At 42.1% G+C, this 21,633-nt stretch overlaps 1 protein-coding gene across 1 annotated transcript in view; it reads right to left on the reverse strand.

Annotated features, from left to right (window-relative positions):
* The window catches only part of SUPT16H (SPT16 homolog, facilitates chromatin remodeling subunit), a 36,645-nt gene that overhangs the window by 3,186 nt on the left and 11,826 nt on the right, over positions 1 to 21,633 (reverse strand). The window contains exons 2-22 of the mRNA XM_026489935.4: positions 19,595 to 19,687; positions 18,169 to 18,339; positions 16,990 to 17,142; positions 16,301 to 16,447; positions 15,509 to 15,660; positions 14,511 to 14,683; positions 12,931 to 13,021; positions 11,890 to 11,963; positions 11,642 to 11,754; positions 10,669 to 10,734; positions 10,460 to 10,555; positions 10,235 to 10,350; positions 9,994 to 10,147; positions 9,400 to 9,527; positions 8,751 to 8,886; positions 8,521 to 8,647; positions 8,171 to 8,289; positions 7,359 to 7,484; positions 6,914 to 7,026; positions 6,321 to 6,396; positions 5,556 to 5,725 (exon numbers count right to left, since the gene is read on the reverse strand). Coding sequence (XP_026345720.1) covers positions 5,556 to 5,725; positions 6,321 to 6,396; positions 6,914 to 7,026; positions 7,359 to 7,484; positions 8,171 to 8,289; positions 8,521 to 8,647; positions 8,751 to 8,886; positions 9,400 to 9,527; positions 9,994 to 10,147; positions 10,235 to 10,350; positions 10,460 to 10,555; positions 10,669 to 10,734; positions 11,642 to 11,754; positions 11,890 to 11,963; positions 12,931 to 13,021; positions 14,511 to 14,683; positions 15,509 to 15,660; positions 16,301 to 16,447; positions 16,990 to 17,142; positions 18,169 to 18,339; positions 19,595 to 19,687 — 2,594 coding nt within the window. The remainder of the gene's footprint in view (positions 1 to 5,555; positions 5,726 to 6,320; positions 6,397 to 6,913; positions 7,027 to 7,358; positions 7,485 to 8,170; positions 8,290 to 8,520; positions 8,648 to 8,750; positions 8,887 to 9,399; positions 9,528 to 9,993; positions 10,148 to 10,234; positions 10,351 to 10,459; positions 10,556 to 10,668; positions 10,735 to 11,641; positions 11,755 to 11,889; positions 11,964 to 12,930; positions 13,022 to 14,510; positions 14,684 to 15,508; positions 15,661 to 16,300; positions 16,448 to 16,989; positions 17,143 to 18,168; positions 18,340 to 19,594; positions 19,688 to 21,633) is intronic.

A 21,633-nucleotide genomic window follows, 5' to 3' on the forward strand; every position in this document is an offset into this window, starting at 1 on the left:
TTCCTAAATATAGGAAAGCAGATATTCCTTGCACTCTGCCACCAGAAGAGACCCAAACGGCTGATATTTGGTCTCCCAGACACCAGCGCCCGTGACAGAGCAGCATTCCAACTGAAGCAAGCCTTGTCTCTTGAACAAAAGCTTATCGTGTTTTTGTTTTCCATTTTCTTTCTTAAGCACCAACCTCCCTGTTCCTCCTTTAGCCTTCTGTCCTCCTCACCTATGCTTTCCCCTCTCCAAATCACTCTTGTTTGCAAGTAGTTTCAACTTATAACCATTTCTAGGATTCTTACTCTTCAGCTCTGACCATGCACGCCACTGCAGTTCAGAAAGGGCGACCAGCCCTGGCTTTCCCTCCCCAATCTTCCACTGCTTTCTTATGTATTGCTTATCTGATGCAAGGTCTATTTGAAGGTAGGGATAAGTTGTTTGTTTATTTAGTACCGAAAGCACCCTGTATTAAGATGTTCAAATGACTTTCTTTTACCCGCTTCCCTTGAGGAGAGCTCAATCAATTCAAGTGGGCGGGAAGGAAGACAAAAGGAAACCAAAGAAATGACAATAGTGAGGATCACAGCAAGAAACCTTTGGCACAAAATCTATCTGCGAACCACTGCCGCAAGTCCGTTACAGGCACTGTGTCAGACACACCTGCGCTGCTAGCCGCGGGGCTAACCGGGACTAGATTTACCTTGTCACTCTGAACAACCGGAAAACCAAATGAGCTACGAAGCAGCTTTCAAGCACTGGATAAAAAGCAGCACAGACTATAATCCCCTAAAGGAGGAAACATACAGGGTTCTGTTTTACAACTGCCCAAGTTTTCTGCCTGGAGGCAGTTCCCCCCCCCCCATGCAGGGAAGGGGAACCCAATCGGAACTTGAGAGAGGGGATTTCAGGAGGCTGAGACAGCTAGAATTTGTGGGGCGGGAGTACTAGAGGAGAGAGTGATAGAAAAAGCTCTGGAAACGTGCAGAGGGATCCCCTCCAATCTTTGGCCGAGAACGTACCTCCACACACATGAGAGGAAGCTAAGAAGAGCTGGGCAAAACAGCACTGGAAAGCAGAGGCCAGACAATTCCCAGATCTCACACTAAGCTGCAGATAGTTCCTGTTCCCACCAGCTTCGGTGGGAAGACCTTAGAACACAGTGAATCAGAGCCCTCAAAGAGTACTGCCTCAGCGATGGGGTACATGAGTCCTAGACGAAAGCTGTTCTGACCAGCAACAGTGGCATTTGTGAACAAGTTCTGAAAGATCAAGTGGTATTCGGGTCACTCAGCTATACCAAGAATGAAAGCCATGACAAGTTTTAAAAGCGTACCACATAAAAATGTGTAGTCACACTGTTTGGCAGTTGATTACAAATTACCAGACATGCAAAAAGGCAGAAGAAAAATCAACCAACAGAAACACACCCAGAAAATACAAAGATAGTGGATGCAAATATCAGATATAATGATGTTAAAAAAGCTATTATAAATATGCTCCATATGTTCGAGAGGGAAGAGAGGAACTCGAAGATGTTGAGAAGTGAAGAAATATGTGTAATTAGTCTCAGAAAGACAAAGGGAGGGGCGACTGAGCAAAAATTTGAATAATGGCCAAAACATTCCGAGATGTGATGAAAACTACACAACCCACAGATCTGAGAAGCCCAGTGCACACTAAGGAGAATAATCATTAAAAATGAACAAAACACAGCAAAGCACCTAATAAACTGCTAAAAACCAATGATACAAATAGAAAAATATCCTGAGGGAAAAAAGTCAATCTGTACAGGGTACAAAGAATGACAGCAGACATCTCAGCAGAAACCCAGGAAGTTGGAAGACAATGGAGCAACATCTTGTAAATATTAAAAAAGACTATCAACTTGCACTTCTACATCCAGCAAAAAACATCTTTCTGAAATGAAAAGGAAATAAAGACTTTCAAGAAAAAAGCTGAGAGAATTTGTCACCAGAAAATCTACACCTCAAATGCTAAGGAAGGTTTATGAGGCAAAGAAAAATTAAAGCAGACAGAAGGTTGGAACCACACAATGGCGTGAAGAGCACCAGGAATGATAAATACATTAGTAAATACCCAAGACCCCCCCCCCCATTTTATAAATCAAGAGATAATTGCCTGGGAGCATGCGGCTGGCTCAGTCAGAAGAGCATGCAACTCTTGATCTCGGGGTCATGAGTCTGAGCGCCATGTCAGGTGTAGCGATTACAAAAAAATGAAAACAAACACACAAACAAAACCAACCAAAAAAAACACCAAACCAAAAACAAAACCCCAAAAAGACCTTAATATACAATCATAAAATTAATCCAAAAGGAGGCATAAAAATGAGAAAAGAAACAACAGAGGAGACAGACAAAGAGCAAGGTGGTAGATTTAAACCCAACCACAGTGACAGTTAACAATAAATGTAAATGGTCTGTTTCACCAACCCAATTAAAAGTAGAAGAGTAGATTAAAACAGGTGAGACCCAAACATATGTTGTCTCCAAGGAGCTACTTTAAAGTTAAAAGTAAAAGGACAAAAAAGACACGTATACAAACAGTAATCAAACTAAAGCTAGGAGTCCGTACTAATGACACACCAAGTAGATTCTGAAACAAGGACTATTATTAGGAATAAGGAAGGACACTTCATCATGCTGGAAAAAAAATAAAATTAAACCTCTAGGCAGACTTACCAAGAAAAAGAGGAAACAAATGATCCGTATTAGGGATGAAAGGAAACACCATGATAATCGTACAAATACGAAAACTGATCACGTAGATTAGGGAGACCAGTTGTTCAAAGACAGAAGATGATTCTAAAATTTACATAGACTAGTCAATGTAACATAGCCAGTTTTTTTAAGGATTTTATTTATTTGAGAGAGAGAGAGAGAACATGAGCAGGGGAGAGCAGCAGGCAGACGGAGAAGCAGGCTCCTCACTGAGCAGAGAGCCTGATGCGGGGCTCAATCCCAGGACCCTAGGATCATGACCTGAGCCAAAGGTAGACGCTTAACCAAGAGAGCCCCCCAGGCGTCCCTAAATTGGCCAATTTGAAAAGGAACATGTTTGGAAGACGGACACTACCTGATTTCAAGACTTACTATAAAGCTGTAATCATGACAGTGGCGTAAGGACACACAGACGCCAATGCAACAGAACAGACCCTCTCCTACATGGTTGATTTCTTTTTTTTTTTTTTTTACAAAGATGCCAAGATAATTCAGTAACTAGGGGATAATCTCATCACAAATGGTACAAAATAGACCCTCTCCTACATGGTTCATTTCTTTTTCTTACAAAGATGCCAAAATAATTCAGTAACTAGGAGATGATCTCATCACGAATGGTACTAGAATTGCTGTATGTAGGTGAAGTATGAACCTTGACCCTTACGCTACAGTAAGAAATCAGCTCCAAACGGATCGCAGACCTAAATATGAGACCTACACCTATAAAATCCTAGGAGAAAACAGGAAATGTTTATGACTTTGGGTTAGTCCCCAAGTCCCCTTATTAGGTAAGGCATAAAAAGCAAAAATTACAAAAGAAAGAGTAGATCTAACAGATTTCAGGAGAATTTTCCACTTCTAGTCTTTAAAAGACACTCGAGAAAATGAAGAGGCATAGAAACTACTGAAAGGGGCGCCTGGGTGGCTCAGTCGGTTAAGTGGCTGACTCTTGATTTCAGCTCAAGTCCTGATCTCAAGGTCCTAGGACTGAGCCCCACATCAGGCTCGGCACTCAGGGGGTGGTCTGCTCGAACATTCGCTCACTCACGTCTCTCTAAAATAAATAAGTCTTTAAGAAAAAGAAAGAAAACATATATAAAACCTGTATCTGATGAAGGATTTACATCCAGTCTAAAGAATTTTTAAATTTATTTTTATTTTTTTAAAAGACTTTACTTATTTTAGAGAGAGAGAGAGCACGAGTGGGGGGAGGAGCATAGGGAAAGAGAATCTCAAGCAGACTCCACACTGACCACAGAGGCCGACACAGGGCACGACCTCACGACCCTGAGATCATGACCTGAGTGGAAATCAAGAGTCGGGTGCTTAACTGAGTGAGCCACCCAGGTGCCTCTGTCCAGTCTAAAGAATTCTTACAACTCAGACAAGCAATCTCTTTTGCAACATGGGCAAAAAAACCAGTTACTTCCTCGAAGACACAGAATGACACGTAAGCATATGAAAAGATGTTCCACATCATGGGTCATCACGGAAATGTAAACTGAAAGCACCACGAGCCCGCACCACACGTTACATGGCCAACATCAGACAGACGGTCAAAAGCAAGCGTTGATTAGGACGCACAGCAACACCTCTCACATACTCCCAGGTTTTCTGGAAAGCGATTTGCTAGTTTCTTACAAAGCTGAACACAGACTTAACCAACTATACGACCTAGCAGTGCCACACTGAGGTCATCTACCCACGTAGATGGGTACGTACACATTTTAAAGAACCGTGTGTAACGTTTATAGCGGCTATTCATAAAGCCCCCACAGGGAAACAACTCCAACGTCTACGAAGCGGTAAATGAAGGAGGGAACACCTGTGCGCTGGGACACTCCTCAGTAATGAAAGGGCGCGCTCGACAACTTTCAAAGTTTCCAAAGCGCTGAGCTAAGTGAAGGATGCAAGATACAAAAGATGACATACTGTAGGCTTCCATTTATGTGAAATCCTAGAAGCAGCAAACTGTATAGTGACAGAAACCAGGGATAAGGTTGTGGGAAGGGGAATGACTATAAAGGAACTTTGAGCAGTGAAGAAGTATTCTGTATCCTGATGATGATGGTAGATTTGAGACTGTATACGTTTGTCAGAACTCATGACATCAGTACATAAATTGGTGAATTTTATTACGTGTAAGTTTTCCTTCAATAAAACTTGTTTTTTTAAAAAGTCCTATACATTTACACATAATATGTGTGACACTACACCACCTGTCTGCATGTTTCTTAGGAAAATACTCTGGGACACCATAAATTTGTATCTTTCTCATAACGTATTTCTACATTCTCTCAACCCACTTCTTCAGAGGAGGTTTACATTTATAGCATTTCCCCTTCCCAGGTAATGGGGGGTGCAGGAGGAGGGCAGAACAACTATAGTCATGGCTACCCACGCCTCAGCCTTCACACCTAGAAAATACCATCTCCTGAATACAGAGCTCTCGTACTTCCGCGAGAAATTCTTTTACCTGAAATGTGTAGATCTGGATGTCAAAGGCTAAAATAAAAAGAATTTCTACCTCCTCTTTCAATAAAAATAAGAGACCTAGTAAGAAATATGCCTCCCTTTTTATAACTAAATTATTACACACGTGTTTAGATTTTTTTATGCACCTATCAAGGAGAGTAAAAAACAAATCTTTATCTAAAAACAAGTCTTTATCTAACAGATTCCGAATTTTTAAGTCCCGGGCTGTAACTCAACCCAAAGGCAGTTTTACCCTTAAGTACACCAGCGGATTTCACACACACCACACTTGCACTCTGCGATACGGGCTCACGGGGTGACCGGGAGACTGCCGGCCAATGTACTTACTTCAGCCACTCCTTGATGGGGTCTAGGGAGGCTACAGGAATGGCGTTGATCATGGTCACTTTCTTGCTGTAGTCCTTGTACACTATCACCATATCGAAGTTCTTCAGGTGAAACTGAACCCGCTCAAAGTGAATCAGCTCCACTTCATCCAAGGTCACCACAAAAGGAGGCTGTTAGGAAAAAACTGGATCACTACCACATACACCCCCTAAAGCACCAGCATTTTCAAATTCTGTCAGAATCTTTTTTTTTTTTTTTTTAAGATTCTGGTTGAGAAAGAATGAGCACTACTGTGTTTTTGGGAGAGACTAAAAGCAATACGACGTACTGAGGAGCTCCAGTAAAAGGATTTGTAAGATCAAAATCTTTCCTCAAGGAGAAAAAATTTAAGGAAAACTATGAAGAAACTATTTTTTAAAATATTTAAAGAGACTTTTAAAGAATCTTTTGTTAAGTTACGTCTCAGAAAAGTAATTATCGGGGCACCCAGGGTGGCTCAGTCAGCGAAGCGTCCGCCTGACTTGGTTTCGGCTCAGGTCGTGATCTCGGGGTTGTGAGATCAAGCCTGGTGTCGCACTGGGTGTGGGGCCTGCTTAGTTTCCTCTCTCCCTCTGCCCCTCCCCCCTAAAGTTAAAAAAAAAAAAAAAAAAGTAACTATCAAAAATGAAAATCACCAGAAATAAGGACCTAGTTTTCAAAACACCTATCCTTCTGCTTTCTCTTCTCTACCAATTTTCTCACTGGAAGGAGGGAAGAAGTACTCACCCACTCGGTAGCATTTACCAGCGCACTACTAGTGGGCTGAAGGAGGCAAGTACTCCTGTAAGGAGCTCCATTAAATCTGAAAAAGAGTAAGAAAAAAGACTCGCATAAGATCGGGCCCATTGCAAGGGAGATTTGCTGCCACAATACACTTTTCTCCTTTTCCCGTCCCAAACCCAGCTCCCACATGCGTACCGGAGAGTCATTTACAGGGGAAGCCTCTCAGGCTGAGCCACTTACCCCAGCCCTAAAATGTTCAAGAGGGAATAGATGTCTCAAAGCTTTTCAATCAAAGGAAAAAGGGAACGATCTATTGAGTTATTATAAAGGAAGAATAACTAATATTTTTAAAAAAAAATTTTTTAAAGATTTTATTTATTTGACAGAGCAGGAGAGCACAAACAGGGCGAGCAGCAGAGGGGGAAGCAGGCTGCCCGCTGAGCAGGGAGCACGACTCGGGGCTCGATCCCAGGACCCTGGGGTCATGACCCGAGGCAAAGACAGATGCCCAACCGACTGAGCCACCCAGGCGCCCCTAATTTTTCTAAGAGGCAGACAACAACATTTCCGGCCAAAAAGATGAGGAGATATGTTACCCCAAGTCCCTAAAAGGCACTTCAAACTCCAGTTCCTCCTTAGTTAGAGCCTCTACTTTCTCAATGAAATTTTTAAAAGCTGTTTTCAGTTTGTGCCTCATTTCTCGTTCCATCTGCAGAAGAAAAAAATACCAATTAACCACAGCCATCACTTTGTTAATAGTACATCCCTTCAAAAAGTCCAAAGTGCTTCTACAGTCCTTAATTCTCATACCCACGATGCCGACGCGGATACTGTCCTAGAGGCCACTACATTGTACGTGCACGGCCGAGGCTGCAGCTGACGTCTAATCCACATGCCGCTGCACTGGGCCACCCCGCACACACTCGAGTGGTTCCACGGAAAGATTCAGGGCTTGTTCATAAAATACAACAACTACTGAACTCAGATCTGAACCACAAGCTACCTCAGTACCCTGCAAATAAAACAGGAAATCTCACAGACCTGCTCAGCATAGAGGTCATCTCGGTCATGCATGTGCTGATGTTTGCCCAAGTCCGTGGTGATCTCTCCCACTTCCGTGTAGAACTGCACATCTGTGTGCCGCTTCTTCCCAAACATGATGGCATTCTGGGGGCAGAGCAGAAAGCACAAGAAAGAAATCAGAAACCTCAAAGAAGGGGCGCCTGGGTGGCACAGCAGTTAGGCGTCTGCCTTCGGCTCAGGGCGTGATCCCGGTGTTATGGGATCGAGCCCCACATCGGGTTCCTCCCCTGGGAGCCTGCTTCTTCCTCTCCCACTCCCCCTGCTTGTGTTCCCTCTCTTGCTGGCTGTCTCTGTCAAATAAAGAAATAAAATCTTTAAAAAAAAAAAAAAAAAAAAAGAAACCTCAAAGAAGCAGATAATGACAAAAAGCAACTTGGAAACAGAATACCTACGCTGGAAACCACAGCATTTATGTAAAGATGGTTAAAACAACGCCCCCGGGTCAACATAATGACATTTGGGAATGTGACAGTGTATGAATTTTAAAAAGTACTCCTATTTATTAGAATGGAGTTGAGAGATTATGCCGGAAATAAAGTGCGTCTAAAGCAACGTTTTTCCACTTCAGAAACAGGAATCCGTCTGGCGGTCATTAGGCGCCACAGCAGAGAGACGCACATGCGAGCACCCTCTACGTTTCCGACACGGTGGGCCTCCCAGACATTACCGCGTTCAATCCTCGTAATCGTCTACGTGACAGGTGACACCATTCATCCCTATTTTAAAGGATCTTGCCCAAGACCCGACAGCTGGGAAGGAGACAGGCGTACCTTGAGGTGGAAGTGCAAGACGATGATCATCTCGCCGTCGCACGGCTGAAACAAAGCGTGCTTGATGTTGTTGTACAGGATGTCCACTTTGTCTCCTCGGACGGACGTGAAGCGGAAGCCTGGGGACAGACGGACGGAGCTGCTAAGCATCAAGCAGCAGCACGGGGGGAGGCCAGAAGACGCTGCATCTTTTCTGGCGGATCCGAACGGGGTCAGAGCAGGTGCCAACCGCTACACGGGGCCTGCCTTTCCTCGTGCGCACAGAGCAGCGTCAGCACAGCCCCCAGCGTCTCCCCGACGTACCGCATTGCCCACTCATCTACAAGCGTGCCCCAAGAGATCACCCATACCATTGACGTGGGCCTCCAGCGAACCCTGCATCCTCTTTTGGGCAATGTTTGGGCGAATGTACAGATCTTTCAGTTTGGGATTACTGCGGTTGAGGTTGATCACCAGGGAGTCCTGTTTCACGATGCCCTAAGCAGAACGAGAATTAACGTGAATCCTCACGCATCTCTGCTGTGTCCAAACCCACACGGATCGCGCTGCAGGAAGGTGCTTTGTTGGTGTTCGAGCTCACCTCCTTCTCCTTCTCTTCTGCTTCCCGGGTCTTATAGCGCTTCTGCACTTCTTTTATAATTCGGAAAGCATTCTGGAGGTTCAAGGCTGGTACTGTCTGTTCTCCAGGTGCCTTCATATTTGAAGCTCGGTACGTACTGTTCAAAAGGGGAAGCCGGGACTTATATAAGTAACTTGCACTCTTTACTCTATTTTTAACTGACTTAGTATCTTTCAGGAGAAAAAGGTACCAGTGAATGGTAGACAATGTCTGGAAAGCTGAAAAACATCTCCCTTTCTTGTCTCTTGAACAGAGAATATTATAAATGGCTAATCCATTGGGTGGGAAATCACACTTATTTTTCAAATCTGGCATACTCAATTATCCCATTCCATACCATGAAGGAACGGGGCCAATGAGGCACACATTTCCTTATTTATGATGCTACTGCAAAACATATGTAATCAGTTTAACATATTTTCATGAGGATTCCAAATTGGGTTCCAGCCTCAAAACCATATAAAGCTAGCAGGACGACCCCGAACGGGTGCCGCCGAGGGAGGCTTCACCATTCAACAGATGACGGAGGACACAGCACAGACAACGAAATGTCTGAGAGTACCACTCCCACCAGCAGGGGTTTGGGGATGGTTTTTTCCTGGGGACTCACATTTCCTTGACAAAAGTGGCTTCTGGGTTAGGAAAGATGTTGCCCTCATTCCTGCCCAGAGCACTGCCTGGGCAATAGAAGTTGATTCGCAAGTAAGTATAATCTCCTTCCACGGACATGCTTATATTCTGCTCAAAGAAAGGAAAAGCATTAACAAAATAAACAGGTTTCTTTCCAAATTAAAGATTAGTAGCTATGGGGACACAAAGTGAAGTTGCGGGTTACAAGCTGACTGCTAAACCTAGCCTGTAGACCTCGATCTAGCTCTAATCGACTGTTCTTATTTTTTTCTATGACCCAAGTGTGTGCTTCCAAAAGAACCACTGACTTCTCAGAGCACCTGAAGCCACATGTCCAACTACATGTTAAAAAACGCTTAGTGCAAATGATACTTCTAGACTAGATCGCTGAGCTTTCTAACCAAGTGAAAACTGGGAAGGAAGGAGAGTGACAGCAAGAGGCAGGGAGAGGGGAGAAGGGCGGAGTCCAAAAGAGCAGAGGGTGGGAGAGACGGGGCAGTCCGAGAAAGAATCGGGGCATAGCACAATGACTAGTTTCAGAAAGTCTGGATGGAGCCTGACTCCATGTTCATACCTTGATTGTGGCAATGTGAAAAGGCGTCGCGATACCGAACACAGGCATTATCACGGTTTCGTATTTCTTATCAATATAGATCTTCATTTCCCGAATATGTGGTTCCTTAGGCATCAAAGACGGGTTTTTATAGGACACGTTAGATTTGCGAGCTCTGGAGTAGGGATAAAAAACTTTTTTGAGAAATTTCTACAAATCACACGAACCTAACACAACCTCACCGCCCAATGCAAACTCTTACTTCTGAATCTGTTGTTCTCCTTTCTGTTCTGTCAGTCGCCTCTTTGCTTCCTCATTGAGTTGAGCTGCCAGTTCTTTTTGATGTGCTCTTCGTTTCTCTTCTGCAGTCATCTCGTTCTGGAGAAAGACAAACCCATGTCAGCACAAGTGTCATTCCTATCAATGTGCCCCAGATATGAACCATAGGACCAGCAGAGCTCAATGTAGACTGAAACCGTAAACTCACTCGTGTTCTTTCTGTAAGTAATGCTGCCCGAGAACCTCTTCCCAACAGGTCCTCGGCCTCATCTTTCTCCTCCTCCTCCTCCTCTTCATCCTCATTCTATGGGGAAAAAATCATACTCAGAAATTTCGGTTTTAATCTTCTTAGCCAATAAAATTTTCGCCTTTTCACAGTACCAAACTTCCTGCACCACTCCTCTTCCTTCTTCCTACCTTTAGAAAAATCCCCACGTTCTTCACTTTCTTCTTCACAGAAGTGAGAACAGTAGCTGGGCCATCCTGGAATAAAAGGAAGAAGTCAGACATTTAGAAGAGCATTTAAATGAGACACTTTCACTTTCTAGCCTAGTACAGAGGAGGGCAGTGCTTTGAAGCTTCTGGATATTAAAATCTTTGACAACGAGTACATACAGATTTTATCCTCCCGACCTCATGAGGAACTCTAACTTGGGAGACAACACTGAGATAATTTGATTTGAAACCTGGCTCAATCACTTCCTAGTGGTGACATCTGGCTACTTACTGCTACTACTCTGTGTCCTGGTTTTTTTATCTCAGGATAGAGTATCTACTTCATAGCGTGTTATAATTCAATGAATTACTGCATGAAAGTCCTTATATAGTAAGAATACATAAGTATTTGCTATTAACATTAAGAATCAGCTCTGCTAAGTGGAGGGGAAAAAACAAAACAAAACAAAACAAAACCAGTTACAAAAGTCTACAAAGGCCCAGAACAAGCAAATCCTTAGAAAGTGGTTTAGTCATTACCTAGGTTTGGGGGACTAGGGTACCAGGTTTCTTTCTGAGGTGATAAAAATGTTCTAAAATTAGATTGTGGTAATGGCTGCACAACTGAAAATCACTAAAAATCACTAATTATATATTTTCAGTGGGTGAATTGTATGGTATATAAACTGTAGGTCAATAAAGCTGTCGTTAAAGTAAAAAAGAAGATCCAGTTCCCGTTATTATCATTATCAGGGTTCAAGCCACAAAGTAATGAACAGCTTGGTTCAAATCATTCCCTGTCAATCTCTGTTCCTAGCTTTATTGGGTCACTGTCACGGATCTCTTCCTTCAGCTAGCATTTGACAAACACTTCCAAGAAAAAACCCCACAGAATACCAAATGTACCTCAAATGTCAGTTCACACACACTCAAAAGTTGCAGAAGCGGTACACACCTCATCCACAAGCACCGTGTCACCGATGAAGAGAGCATAGGTTTTCTCTTCTGGTTTCTTCCCTTCCTTGTTTGTCAGATCTGAGAATCCCAAATTGATGCTGAAAACCATCCCTACAAAAGCAAACAGGAATCAGTGTCTAACTGTGAGAGAATGGAGAAGGGTAGATTTTTCACAAAAAAGGAGATATAAAGCTACGAGAAACTATTCAAAAAAGTATTTTCCTACTGCACGCCTGTAAAACTCACCTTTTTTCAGTTTGTACTGATTTTTACTATTAATCACTAAAGAGCCTTCACGGAATTCAATTCCCATTCCGAACCTAAAAAAGAAATGAAGAGAAACTTCAGCAATAGGCTAAAAGATCTCTAAGATGGGTCAAGTACAATATATTCTATTTCAATTTTCAGGATAAGGCAGGCAAACATGTTGAGTGATCTGCCTCTGCTTAACAGTCAGTTAAGGAGCAGGATTTGAGGACAGTCTTTGGGCTAATAATATGCTGAAAAGAATTTCCTAATTAAGTACCTCACGTAACACTTATTACATCGAGCCTTCTTTACTTCAGCTTACTCATCCATATTTAAATTTTAATATTCTATCATGAAATCAAATTAAGAGTTTTCCTATAAGCAACATGGCAGACTGTTAATGGGTATGATACCAAGACCGTAATAAGTGGATTAAGCAAGGTGATTGTTAGTGGAATGTTGATAACTAGGATTCCTTAAGTCGCCTGGGCCAGGACTTGGTACAGGTTGATATATTTCCTCTTGTCCATCAGAGAAATCTAGAAAGCAACTATATATCCCAGACTAGTTTCCATCTAAGGAAACTGACCAGAGACTTTGTTTCCCAAAATGTCTTTGGTTCTGTAAGATGTTCTTAAGTATTTCTAAGTGTTCAATGGTCAAATACATCCGAGAAATGCTGAATTAAATAAAAATTGAAAAAAAAAATGTAAATAGTAGGACATCTAGAGTACGTCATTTGCAAACGTGAGCTGAGGTATTCTAAGAAAGGAAATATAGTGAGTAATGTGTCCTAACACTAGTAATTTAAGTCTAGAACACCTATTGGTATCTACTACATCGGTCTGGAAAAATCTCCACCCCATCCCTGGGAGTAGAAATGAAATCTTTCTCACATTCTCTGATAACACTATATGTCTGGCATATAAGTTTAATATTTAATAGTCCATAAATATTGGGTAATCAATCTAAGAATATTTTGCCTGACCATGGCCAGAAAATTGTCTCAGAGTGACAATGGACACCATCACATCTTACCCTAGATTTTTGGTAATTTTGTTCAGCAGCTCTGGCTTCTGCTTTTTAACCACATCCATGACAGCATTATACACGTCACATATCTTCACACCTAATGACAAGACAGAGAGGAAACTTATCCTTCAGAATAAAAAAAAAAGGTTTGATTTGGTTTGGTTTATCAACATTTTTTCACCTGTCCCCTAAAGCAGAGTTTCTCAAAGTGTGAACTAAGAAATTCAGCCGTGGGGCACCTGAGTGGCTCGGTACATTGAGTGTCTGGCTCTTGATTTAGGCTCGGGTCATGGGATCAAGCCCCATGCAGGGCTCCGTGCTCGGAGTGGAGTCAGCTTGTCCCTCCCCCTCCCCACTCGCCCCTCCCTGCGTGTGCACATGCATGCTCTCTCTCAAACAAATACATTTTAGATTTATTTATCCGAGAGAGAGTGCATGTGTGCGCACGAGCAGGAAGAGCAGAGGGAGAGGGAGAGAGAATCTCAAGCAGACTCTGCACGGAGCGTGGAGCCCGACTTGGGCTTATGACCCCGAGGTCACGACTGAACCGAAACCAAGAGTTGCACGCTTAACTGACTGCATCCTCCAGGTGCCCCTAAATAAAAATCTTAAAAAAAAAAAAAAAAAAAAAAAAAAGCAGCTGCAGGAGTGGTATTAGAAATTTGCATTTTTATTTTTATTTATTATTTTTCAGAAATTTACATTTTTAAAAACAATTCATCTAGTCACCCAGTCATTACACTGCTGAGAATCACTGACTCGGGAGAACTATGGGATGCTAGGTAGTCTCATGAGATAATTTGAGTTGATAAATGGCATAACATTAAAGTTACACATTTTGAAAAACAGGACTACTGAATGGGTGACTTACTATTAGAAGACTCTGGCCTTAATTTTTCATGATCTAGGATATGAAGACATTTCAAGCCAGAATAGTCTAGATATGGCGGCCTCAAAGGGGTCTTTAACCTCACCAGGCTACCTGTGACTATGATTTCCAATAGGATTTCTCAAGAGCGTCCTGAGATGGTGAGGAGGAATGGTGTCTAGAAGCGATGGGCACATGGATGGGCTTAGAGAGTGGCTTGAAGGTAGAACACAGAAAGTCCCATTTAGCCAACTGGGAGTGTGGAGCTTCAAGACGGAAGACATGTGGTGTCAAGCACTATGCTGCCTTCCGATATAGGCAATTGCCTGCTTAGCAGAGTTGTTATTGGTTCTGCTCTTAGACTAGGATTCCTTGTATCCATTTGACGTAGAATTAGCAATACATGTTCTGTTGCCAGATACTAGTTCTCAGAACCTTCTAAAGAAAAGTAATAAGGCCAAGGTATTTTATGAAGATCTGGACACAGAGGCCTAGCCAGTCACAGAAGTTTTCTGTAAACACCAATGTAAAACCGAAGTAACTACTCACGCCTCAAAGAAGCCTGGAGAATTAAATGTGCTAGGATGGCTCAAGGTTAGTAAGACCTGAGTCTACTGCTACCAGAGCAGCACAAGAGCCTCAGGGCTAGAAACGCACATGAACACTAAAAACATTTTCGTTACGTCATTTCCAAACCTTCTTTTCTAAGGCACCTCACCATGTCTTAATTCCTTCAGCAGTTCCTCTTGAAGCTGGAGCAAAAAGTTGTAATTTTCTTGAACTTCCTGAGAAGGGTCAACCATCAAAGTGCGAACAAGGTTGGAGCAGTAAGATTTGAAGCGAATCCCCATGGCACAAGTGATGGCCCCAAAATGCATGTGATTCTTGTCACTAGAGACCAAAGGAAGAAAGCATTTCATTACGCAAACTAGCGAAGTCCTTAGTATCACTGACATATGACATCTGTCATCACCACCTTTCCCTGTTCTACCCCAAAGCTGAAGCAGAAGGACCTAAACTTTTTTTTAAATAAACAAACCAGGTTATAAGGGAGTAAAATTAGTGACCAAGCTCATAGGATAAAAATTCAGTGAGAAGCTGAGCTGTGGTATCCTAAATAGACAAAGAATATACCAAATTCTATTCATTATAGTTTACTAGTGCAGGGGTGAGGCATCACTTATCCACCAGCCCCTATGAACAGTAGTATTCATGATGAATTAGTCCCTTCAGCCTGACAAGGAAAAATCGCATTCTCTACAGTATTTTTAAAAATTAGAAGAATTACATTATGGCATATTTAATAATATCTTAATGGTTTTTCTCAACATGTTTTGCATTTTTTTCTTGGTATTTTTAATCACTAGAAAAGCAAAATCAAATAAATGCTCAAGTAAGAAATGAGTCCCAATGTGAAATAAAACAGAAATAAGCAAGGGCGCCTGGCTGGCTCAGTCTGTGGAGCGCGGGACTCTCGATCTCCCGGTTGTGAGTTTGAGCCCCACACTGGGTATAGCGATTACTTAAAAATAAAATCTTATTAAAAAGAAAGACAGAAAGAAATACACATAGAATAATACAAGAAGATAATGTAGAAGGCCGACTAATGGTTACTCTGTCTCTTCCCACTTTTCTGAATTCCAGAATGAGTCTAAGAAAAAACAGGCTGAAAGCTGAAACGCTCTGGTTGTTGTATTTTGAAGTTCTCATACTTACCTCACCACACTGAACTTGAGATTATAGTTGCCACCACTCTGAATGATAGGAGGGTAACACATTTCCACAGTAGAAGGGTCTGCCCCAGCTAGGTATTTTTTCTCTTCAATGGCCTTCTCCACAGACTCAGCCAGTTTGCTGTGTCGAACTTTCTGTAAGCACGCCCAGAAATAAAACAGTATTTACAATATTCATGAAACAGGGGCAAAGAGTTTTGGGGTTTTGGACATTATTGTTTAAAGACAACATATATCCTGATATCACTTAGGATGCTACAAAAGTCTTGTGAAATGGTTTACGTGTCAGATAACACAGTGGTAAACCTACAAAGCCGATTTTGAGAACAATATGTGAAATTCACAGCTACGCAAGGAATTCTCCAATAAAATACCGAACCACCACAAGAAACTACAGCACAGGTTTATAGTTACTGTGCAACAGAGCTGGCAGGGCGCCTGGGTGGCTCAGTTGAGTGTCCAACTCTTGGTTTCAACTCAGGTCATGATCTCCAGTTGTGAGACTTGAGGCTGCAAAAGGCTCCCCGCTCACTGGGGAGACTGCTTGGGATTCTCTCCCCCCCGGCCCTCCCCCACTGCATGCACAGGCACGTATGAGCGGTCTCTCTCTCAAATAAATCTTTAAAAACAAACAAACAAACAAAGAGAGAGAGAGCCGGCACAATGACACACCACCAATTTATGTATCAAAGGCCTAATTTCAAAGGAAACTGAACGTACACCATGCACAGTAGGGACTTATTAAAATAGTAAAGACTCGCCCCTCTCCACTTACCTCATCTGCATCAACTATTTCCATGACTCTTTCCTTGAAGAACTTGTTGAAGACCTCCGAGGTGATGCTAGCTGCTTTCTTCATGAGGTTGAGCTCCCCATCCTCCTTTACGGCAATGGTATAGGCCACAACCGCACTGATGTCTACCTGCAGCCAAAGTGGTAAGAGTTTCGGACGTGTGAACAGAATTGCTAGAGAAATGCATCGCTCCCAATTTGAATGTTATCAGTGAAGATATCTGGTTATTTAGCAAACTGCTCATCAGTAGTCTACAGAACACTGACATACTCTTTTCTTGGACCGAATAAACATTTAAAATCGTTCTTTACCAGGATCCCGTGTGTATTTTAATAGGCGTCACATTAACAAATGATGTAAACGTACGTGTAAGTGCCCCTCTCTGAAGGACTTTGTAAGCATTGAAGAAGGAAGACAGGCAGGAGAGCAGGGGGAAAAATATGTACATGTTTTCTGGATAAGAGACTTTTCTGTTTCCCTCTGAAATCGCGGAATTATCTTCCCAATGCCTGATCCCTGACTGAAAAGTCAACCCGGCTTACTGCTCAGCCAAACAGAATGAAAAATGGAAATGTGAAGGAATATACGATTTTCCCAGGATCTGTTATGGAAACCTGTCACACTTTTGTCTTCCCAACTCCCAGTTCACTCGTTCCCAGGAGTACTCTTACCTTGTCAAAGCCCTCTTTGCTGAGGCAGTCACTCCAGTTCTTCATGAACTCTCCAGGGAACTTGTCCTTGCTGAACACGCCGATCTTCTTGCCGTTCTTGCTCTCTTTAATGGCTTCAATCATTTTGTCAAAGCTGCTCTTATTGCTTTCATTCTATCAGTGCCACAAAGAAAAAAAGGAGTTAATTAGAATTAGACATCTATATTCTACTAGGAACACCGAGAGGCCAATATTTGGAACCACAGAAAGAATAAGTTCTCTCCTCATGCCCCGTATACTTCCCTGGAACAGACTACAACACACTAAAAGTTAACACAAACTTTCTTTGGGTATTTTTATATACCGAAGTGCCACATAAGTTGACAAGACTATTCTTTTTCTTCAGGAACAGCTAAAACACTCACACAGGGTGAACAACATTCTGAGAAAAAGTGCCAGACAGAAAGTATGACAAAAAAGATCACATGTGGGGCACCTGGGTGGCGCAGTCGGTTAAGCATCCGTCCCTTAGTTTCGGCTCAGGTCATGGTCTCTGGGTCGTGAGATCGAGCCCAGTGGCAGGCTCTGCACTCAGCTTGGAGTCTGTCTAAGACTCTCTCCCCCACTCCCTCTGCCCCTCCCCTAGTACAGCACACATGTGCACACACGTGCCTATGTGCACACTCACGTGCTCTCTCTCAAATAAATCTTAAAAAAATAATCACATGTGATGAAAACTGAAAAGGAGGTAAATCTCAGTTTCCTTAAGGATATTGAAGCTATTTATTCTAGGGACACCCAGCTGGGTGAGTCAGTAGAGCATGCGACTCTTAATCTTGGGGTTGTGAGTTCGAGCCCCACATTGGAGGCAGAGATTACTTAAAAAAAAAACAAATGAACAGTTATTTATTCCACTGAAGGTACTAAGATGAAAACAAACAAGCTGACAGTATCCTCGAGAATGGACAAAGTGAGTGTTCAGCAGCCTCTCACAGCCTGTATGTTTTGCTGCAGAACTGACAGGGTTATTAAACTTTTTTCTTCCTAACAAACACAACAAAGATGTGACAGAACTTTTTAATTACAATCACGGTCAGCTAAAATCTTCCTCTGCATTCCCTTAAATTCCTAGAGGGCATTTCTGTCCATCACCTTTAAACATTCCCCCACATTCATGACACGTTCCTTATTAGTTCTGACCTTTTCCCGTATCAGCAGTGTGATGGCAGGGGCTCCATTAGCATTCTCGTTGCCCTTAGTGTTGGCAATCTGTTTTAAAAACTCCACTTTCTTCTTACTGGCCATAAAGATGATTTTATCGTCACAGAAGACCATGATAGTATCAGTTAGTTCATAACCAAAGAGCCATGTCTATAGGAAAAGACAATATGTGATAGCAGTATTTACAGATAAAAAAAACTGATGTATTCAGAAGTAGTTATAAAATAAGGTATCCGGAATTAGCTTCCAAATAATGTAGATGTGGATACAGATGAAATCAAACTGGCCAAGAGCTGGCAATTTATTGGATAACGGGTATCTGGGAGTTCAATTTATTAATTTACCTACTTGATGTCTGAAACAGTCCACAATAAAGACCATCAATTCATTTGGATAATTTGTGTTTATGGGAACCATACTGTTGTTCAGTAGGACAGAAATGCGTAAAACAAGGGACAAAGTAGCACATCAGGGAACTGCACATTCCAGCTCCCCCAAAAGACTGCCAGCTGCCTACCAATTATTCATTTCTTCTTCCTCAGAAAAACGGGATTGTTAGCTGGGCACACTACTCCACAGGAAGACTATTTCCCATCCTTTCCTGCAGCTCAGTATGGCCGTTAAGTTCTGGCCAATAAGTTTTAAGTAGGAGTATTCTGTGGGACTTCAAGCAAGTCTCCTTACAAAGGGAAGGAGGTCTCCATTTCCCTTTCTCCATTCTTTCTGCTTGGAATGCAGATGTAATGGCTGGAGCGCTAGCAACTTGTGCACCATGCGCTAGACTCTATGTACGGCAGAGACCTCAAAAGCCCTGCATCCCTGAAGACTAAATAAAGAGAAAGAACTGGGCCGCTTGGGTGGCTCAGTCGGTTAGGCGTCTGACTTCAGTTTAGATCATGGTCTCGGGGTCCTCAGATCAAGCCACATATCCGGCTCCACACTCAGCGGGGAGTCTGCTTCTCCCTCTCTCTCTGCCCCTCCCCCTGCTCATTCTCCCTCCTTCTCTCAAATAAATAAAATCTTTAAAAAAATAAGAGAAAGAACTGTTTTGCTTAATTCACTGTTGATTTTTTTGTTATATCTCAACTTACAACCACTCTTCCCTTATGTTCTAAGCACTCCCCAGTAAACTTTAATGTGTCTTTCTTTAGTTGCAGTAATTTCTTTTTATGTAAGAATGTGTTCATTTTTTCAAATTTTTCCTTTCTTTTTTTTTTTTTTGGTCCACTCAGCTTTTAGCGATGATGGAAATATCCCCTACCTGCTCTAATACGGTAACCAGTACCAAGGACTTGAGGCTTGGGGTTGAGGAATGAAACTTTTAACGTGGCTCGTGACTATCACGCTGAACGGTGCAGTCGCCGACTCAATGACCCTCGGGCCAAGACTGCCAGAAACCTCTCACCTGCAAGGCAGTTGATTTGGCATAAACGGTTTCTTCATCAACACCCACTGATACAACAATGGCATCGACGCTGGCATATTCATCTTCTCCTTTCTGAAAAGTAAAGAGTGGGTAATTTGGTCATTTTCTTTTTATCTTCGTAAAACTTGAATACAGACTTCAGGATTTTCTCAGGGTACAGATAATTTTTTTCCTAACAGAAATGCCAACTTCAAGGTACATGTTTGCTTGGCAGCCTCACAGTCATTAGTTACTCTATTTGTTAAACAGCTTTATGGAGACAGAATTCGCACACAATACAATTCATCCATTTGAAGTGTACAATTCAACGGTTTTAGTATTCAGAGTTTTGCAGCCATCAGTCTAATTTTAGAACACTTTCATCTCCCCAAAAAGAAATCCATGAGCAATCACTATACATCTTCCTCCAGCCGTATGCAACCATTAATCTAATCTGTTTCCACAGATTTGTCTACTCTGGACGTGTCATATACATGGCCTTTGTGTCTGGCTTGTTTCACTTAATGTGCTTCAAGGTTCACCCATGCCGTAGCATGTGTCAGAACTTTGTCCTTTCTGTCGCTGAGTAACAATCCACTGTATGGGCCTACCACATGGTATCTACTGAACTGCTGGACATTTGGGTTGTTGCCATTTTTTGGCTCTTGTGAATAATGGTGCTACGAACACTCATACGAGTTTCTGTGTAGACATACGTGAGTATACACCTAGGTGAAGAATTGCTAGGTCATGTGTTTAACTCTATGTTTAACTTTTTGAGGGTAACAGTTGAACCAGACTGTTTTCCAAAGTGACTGTAACCATTTTATATTGTTAACAGCAATCTATCGGGGTTCCAAATTCCCCATATTGTGACCAACACTTGATTTTTTTTACTAGAGCCATCCACTGGGTGTGAAGTAACCGTAGTTGTGATTTGCATTTCCCCGACAGCCAATGACGCTGAGCACCTTTTCCCGTGATCACAGACCATCTATCTACCTCAAGTGCCTATTCTGCTTCCTTACCCGTTCTGCAACGGAAGCCGCTTTATCATTAAGTCGTAAGAGTCCCTTTTATATTCCAGATCTAGGTCTCTTGTCAGATAGGACTTGCAAATTTTTCGCCATTCAGTGGGTTCTTTTCACTTTCACAATGATACTATCCTTAGAAACACAAAAATTTTTAATTTTGAAGGGGTCAAATTATTTTCTTGTGCTTTTTCATCTCAGACCTAAGAAGGCTTTGTCTAATCCAAGGACATAAAGATTTACCTGTATTTCCATAGCAGTTTTATAGTTTTAGCTCTGCTATTTAGATCTAATGATTAATTTTGAGTTAATTTTTGTGAATGCTGTGGGGAAGGGGCCTCAGTTTATTTTTTTTCATAGGGATATACAGTTTGAAAAGACTGTTCTTTCCCCTTGAACTGTCCTGGCCAAAAACCAAATTATGTATTTTTAAAAAAGCAAATGATACTGGGGCGCGTGGCTGGCTCAGTCGGTTAAACGTCTGACTCTTGGTTTTGGCTCAAGTCATGATATCAAGCCCCGAGTCAGGCCCCATGCTCAGCAGGGAGTCTGCTTGAGGTTCTCTCCCTCTGCCCCCCTCACTTGCATGCACTCTCTTTCTAATACATACATAAATCTAAAAAAAAAAAAATCAAGTGATATAAATGTGAAGGTTTGTTTCTGGATTCTCAGTTCTATTCCATTATCTATGTATCTATCTATCCTTACACTAATAGCATGTCGTTTTAATTACTGCAGCTTTGTAACCGGTTTTGAAATTGAGCAGTCTGAGTCCTCCAACCATTGGCTACTCTTGAATAATTCTACAAGACCAGAAGACTGGTAATTATAGGCTAGAAGGTCAAATCTCTAACTTCCCCTATAAAGTCAAGAAAAACATCTGTAGAAGACTTCTTCACATGTCAAGGCTTCTGGTTGCCAGTAAGAATCCAAAAATAATACAACTGAGGTTTCTGTTGAATTTCTCTACCACAACAAAATACATAAGACAAAGAAATTACCACAGAG

Source organism: Ursus arctos, unplaced genomic scaffold (genome assembly GCF_023065955.2).
Source record: "Ursus arctos isolate Adak ecotype North America unplaced genomic scaffold, UrsArc2.0 scaffold_37, whole genome shotgun sequence".
Classification (NCBI taxonomy): Eukaryota; Metazoa; Chordata; class Mammalia; order Carnivora; family Ursidae; genus Ursus; species Ursus arctos.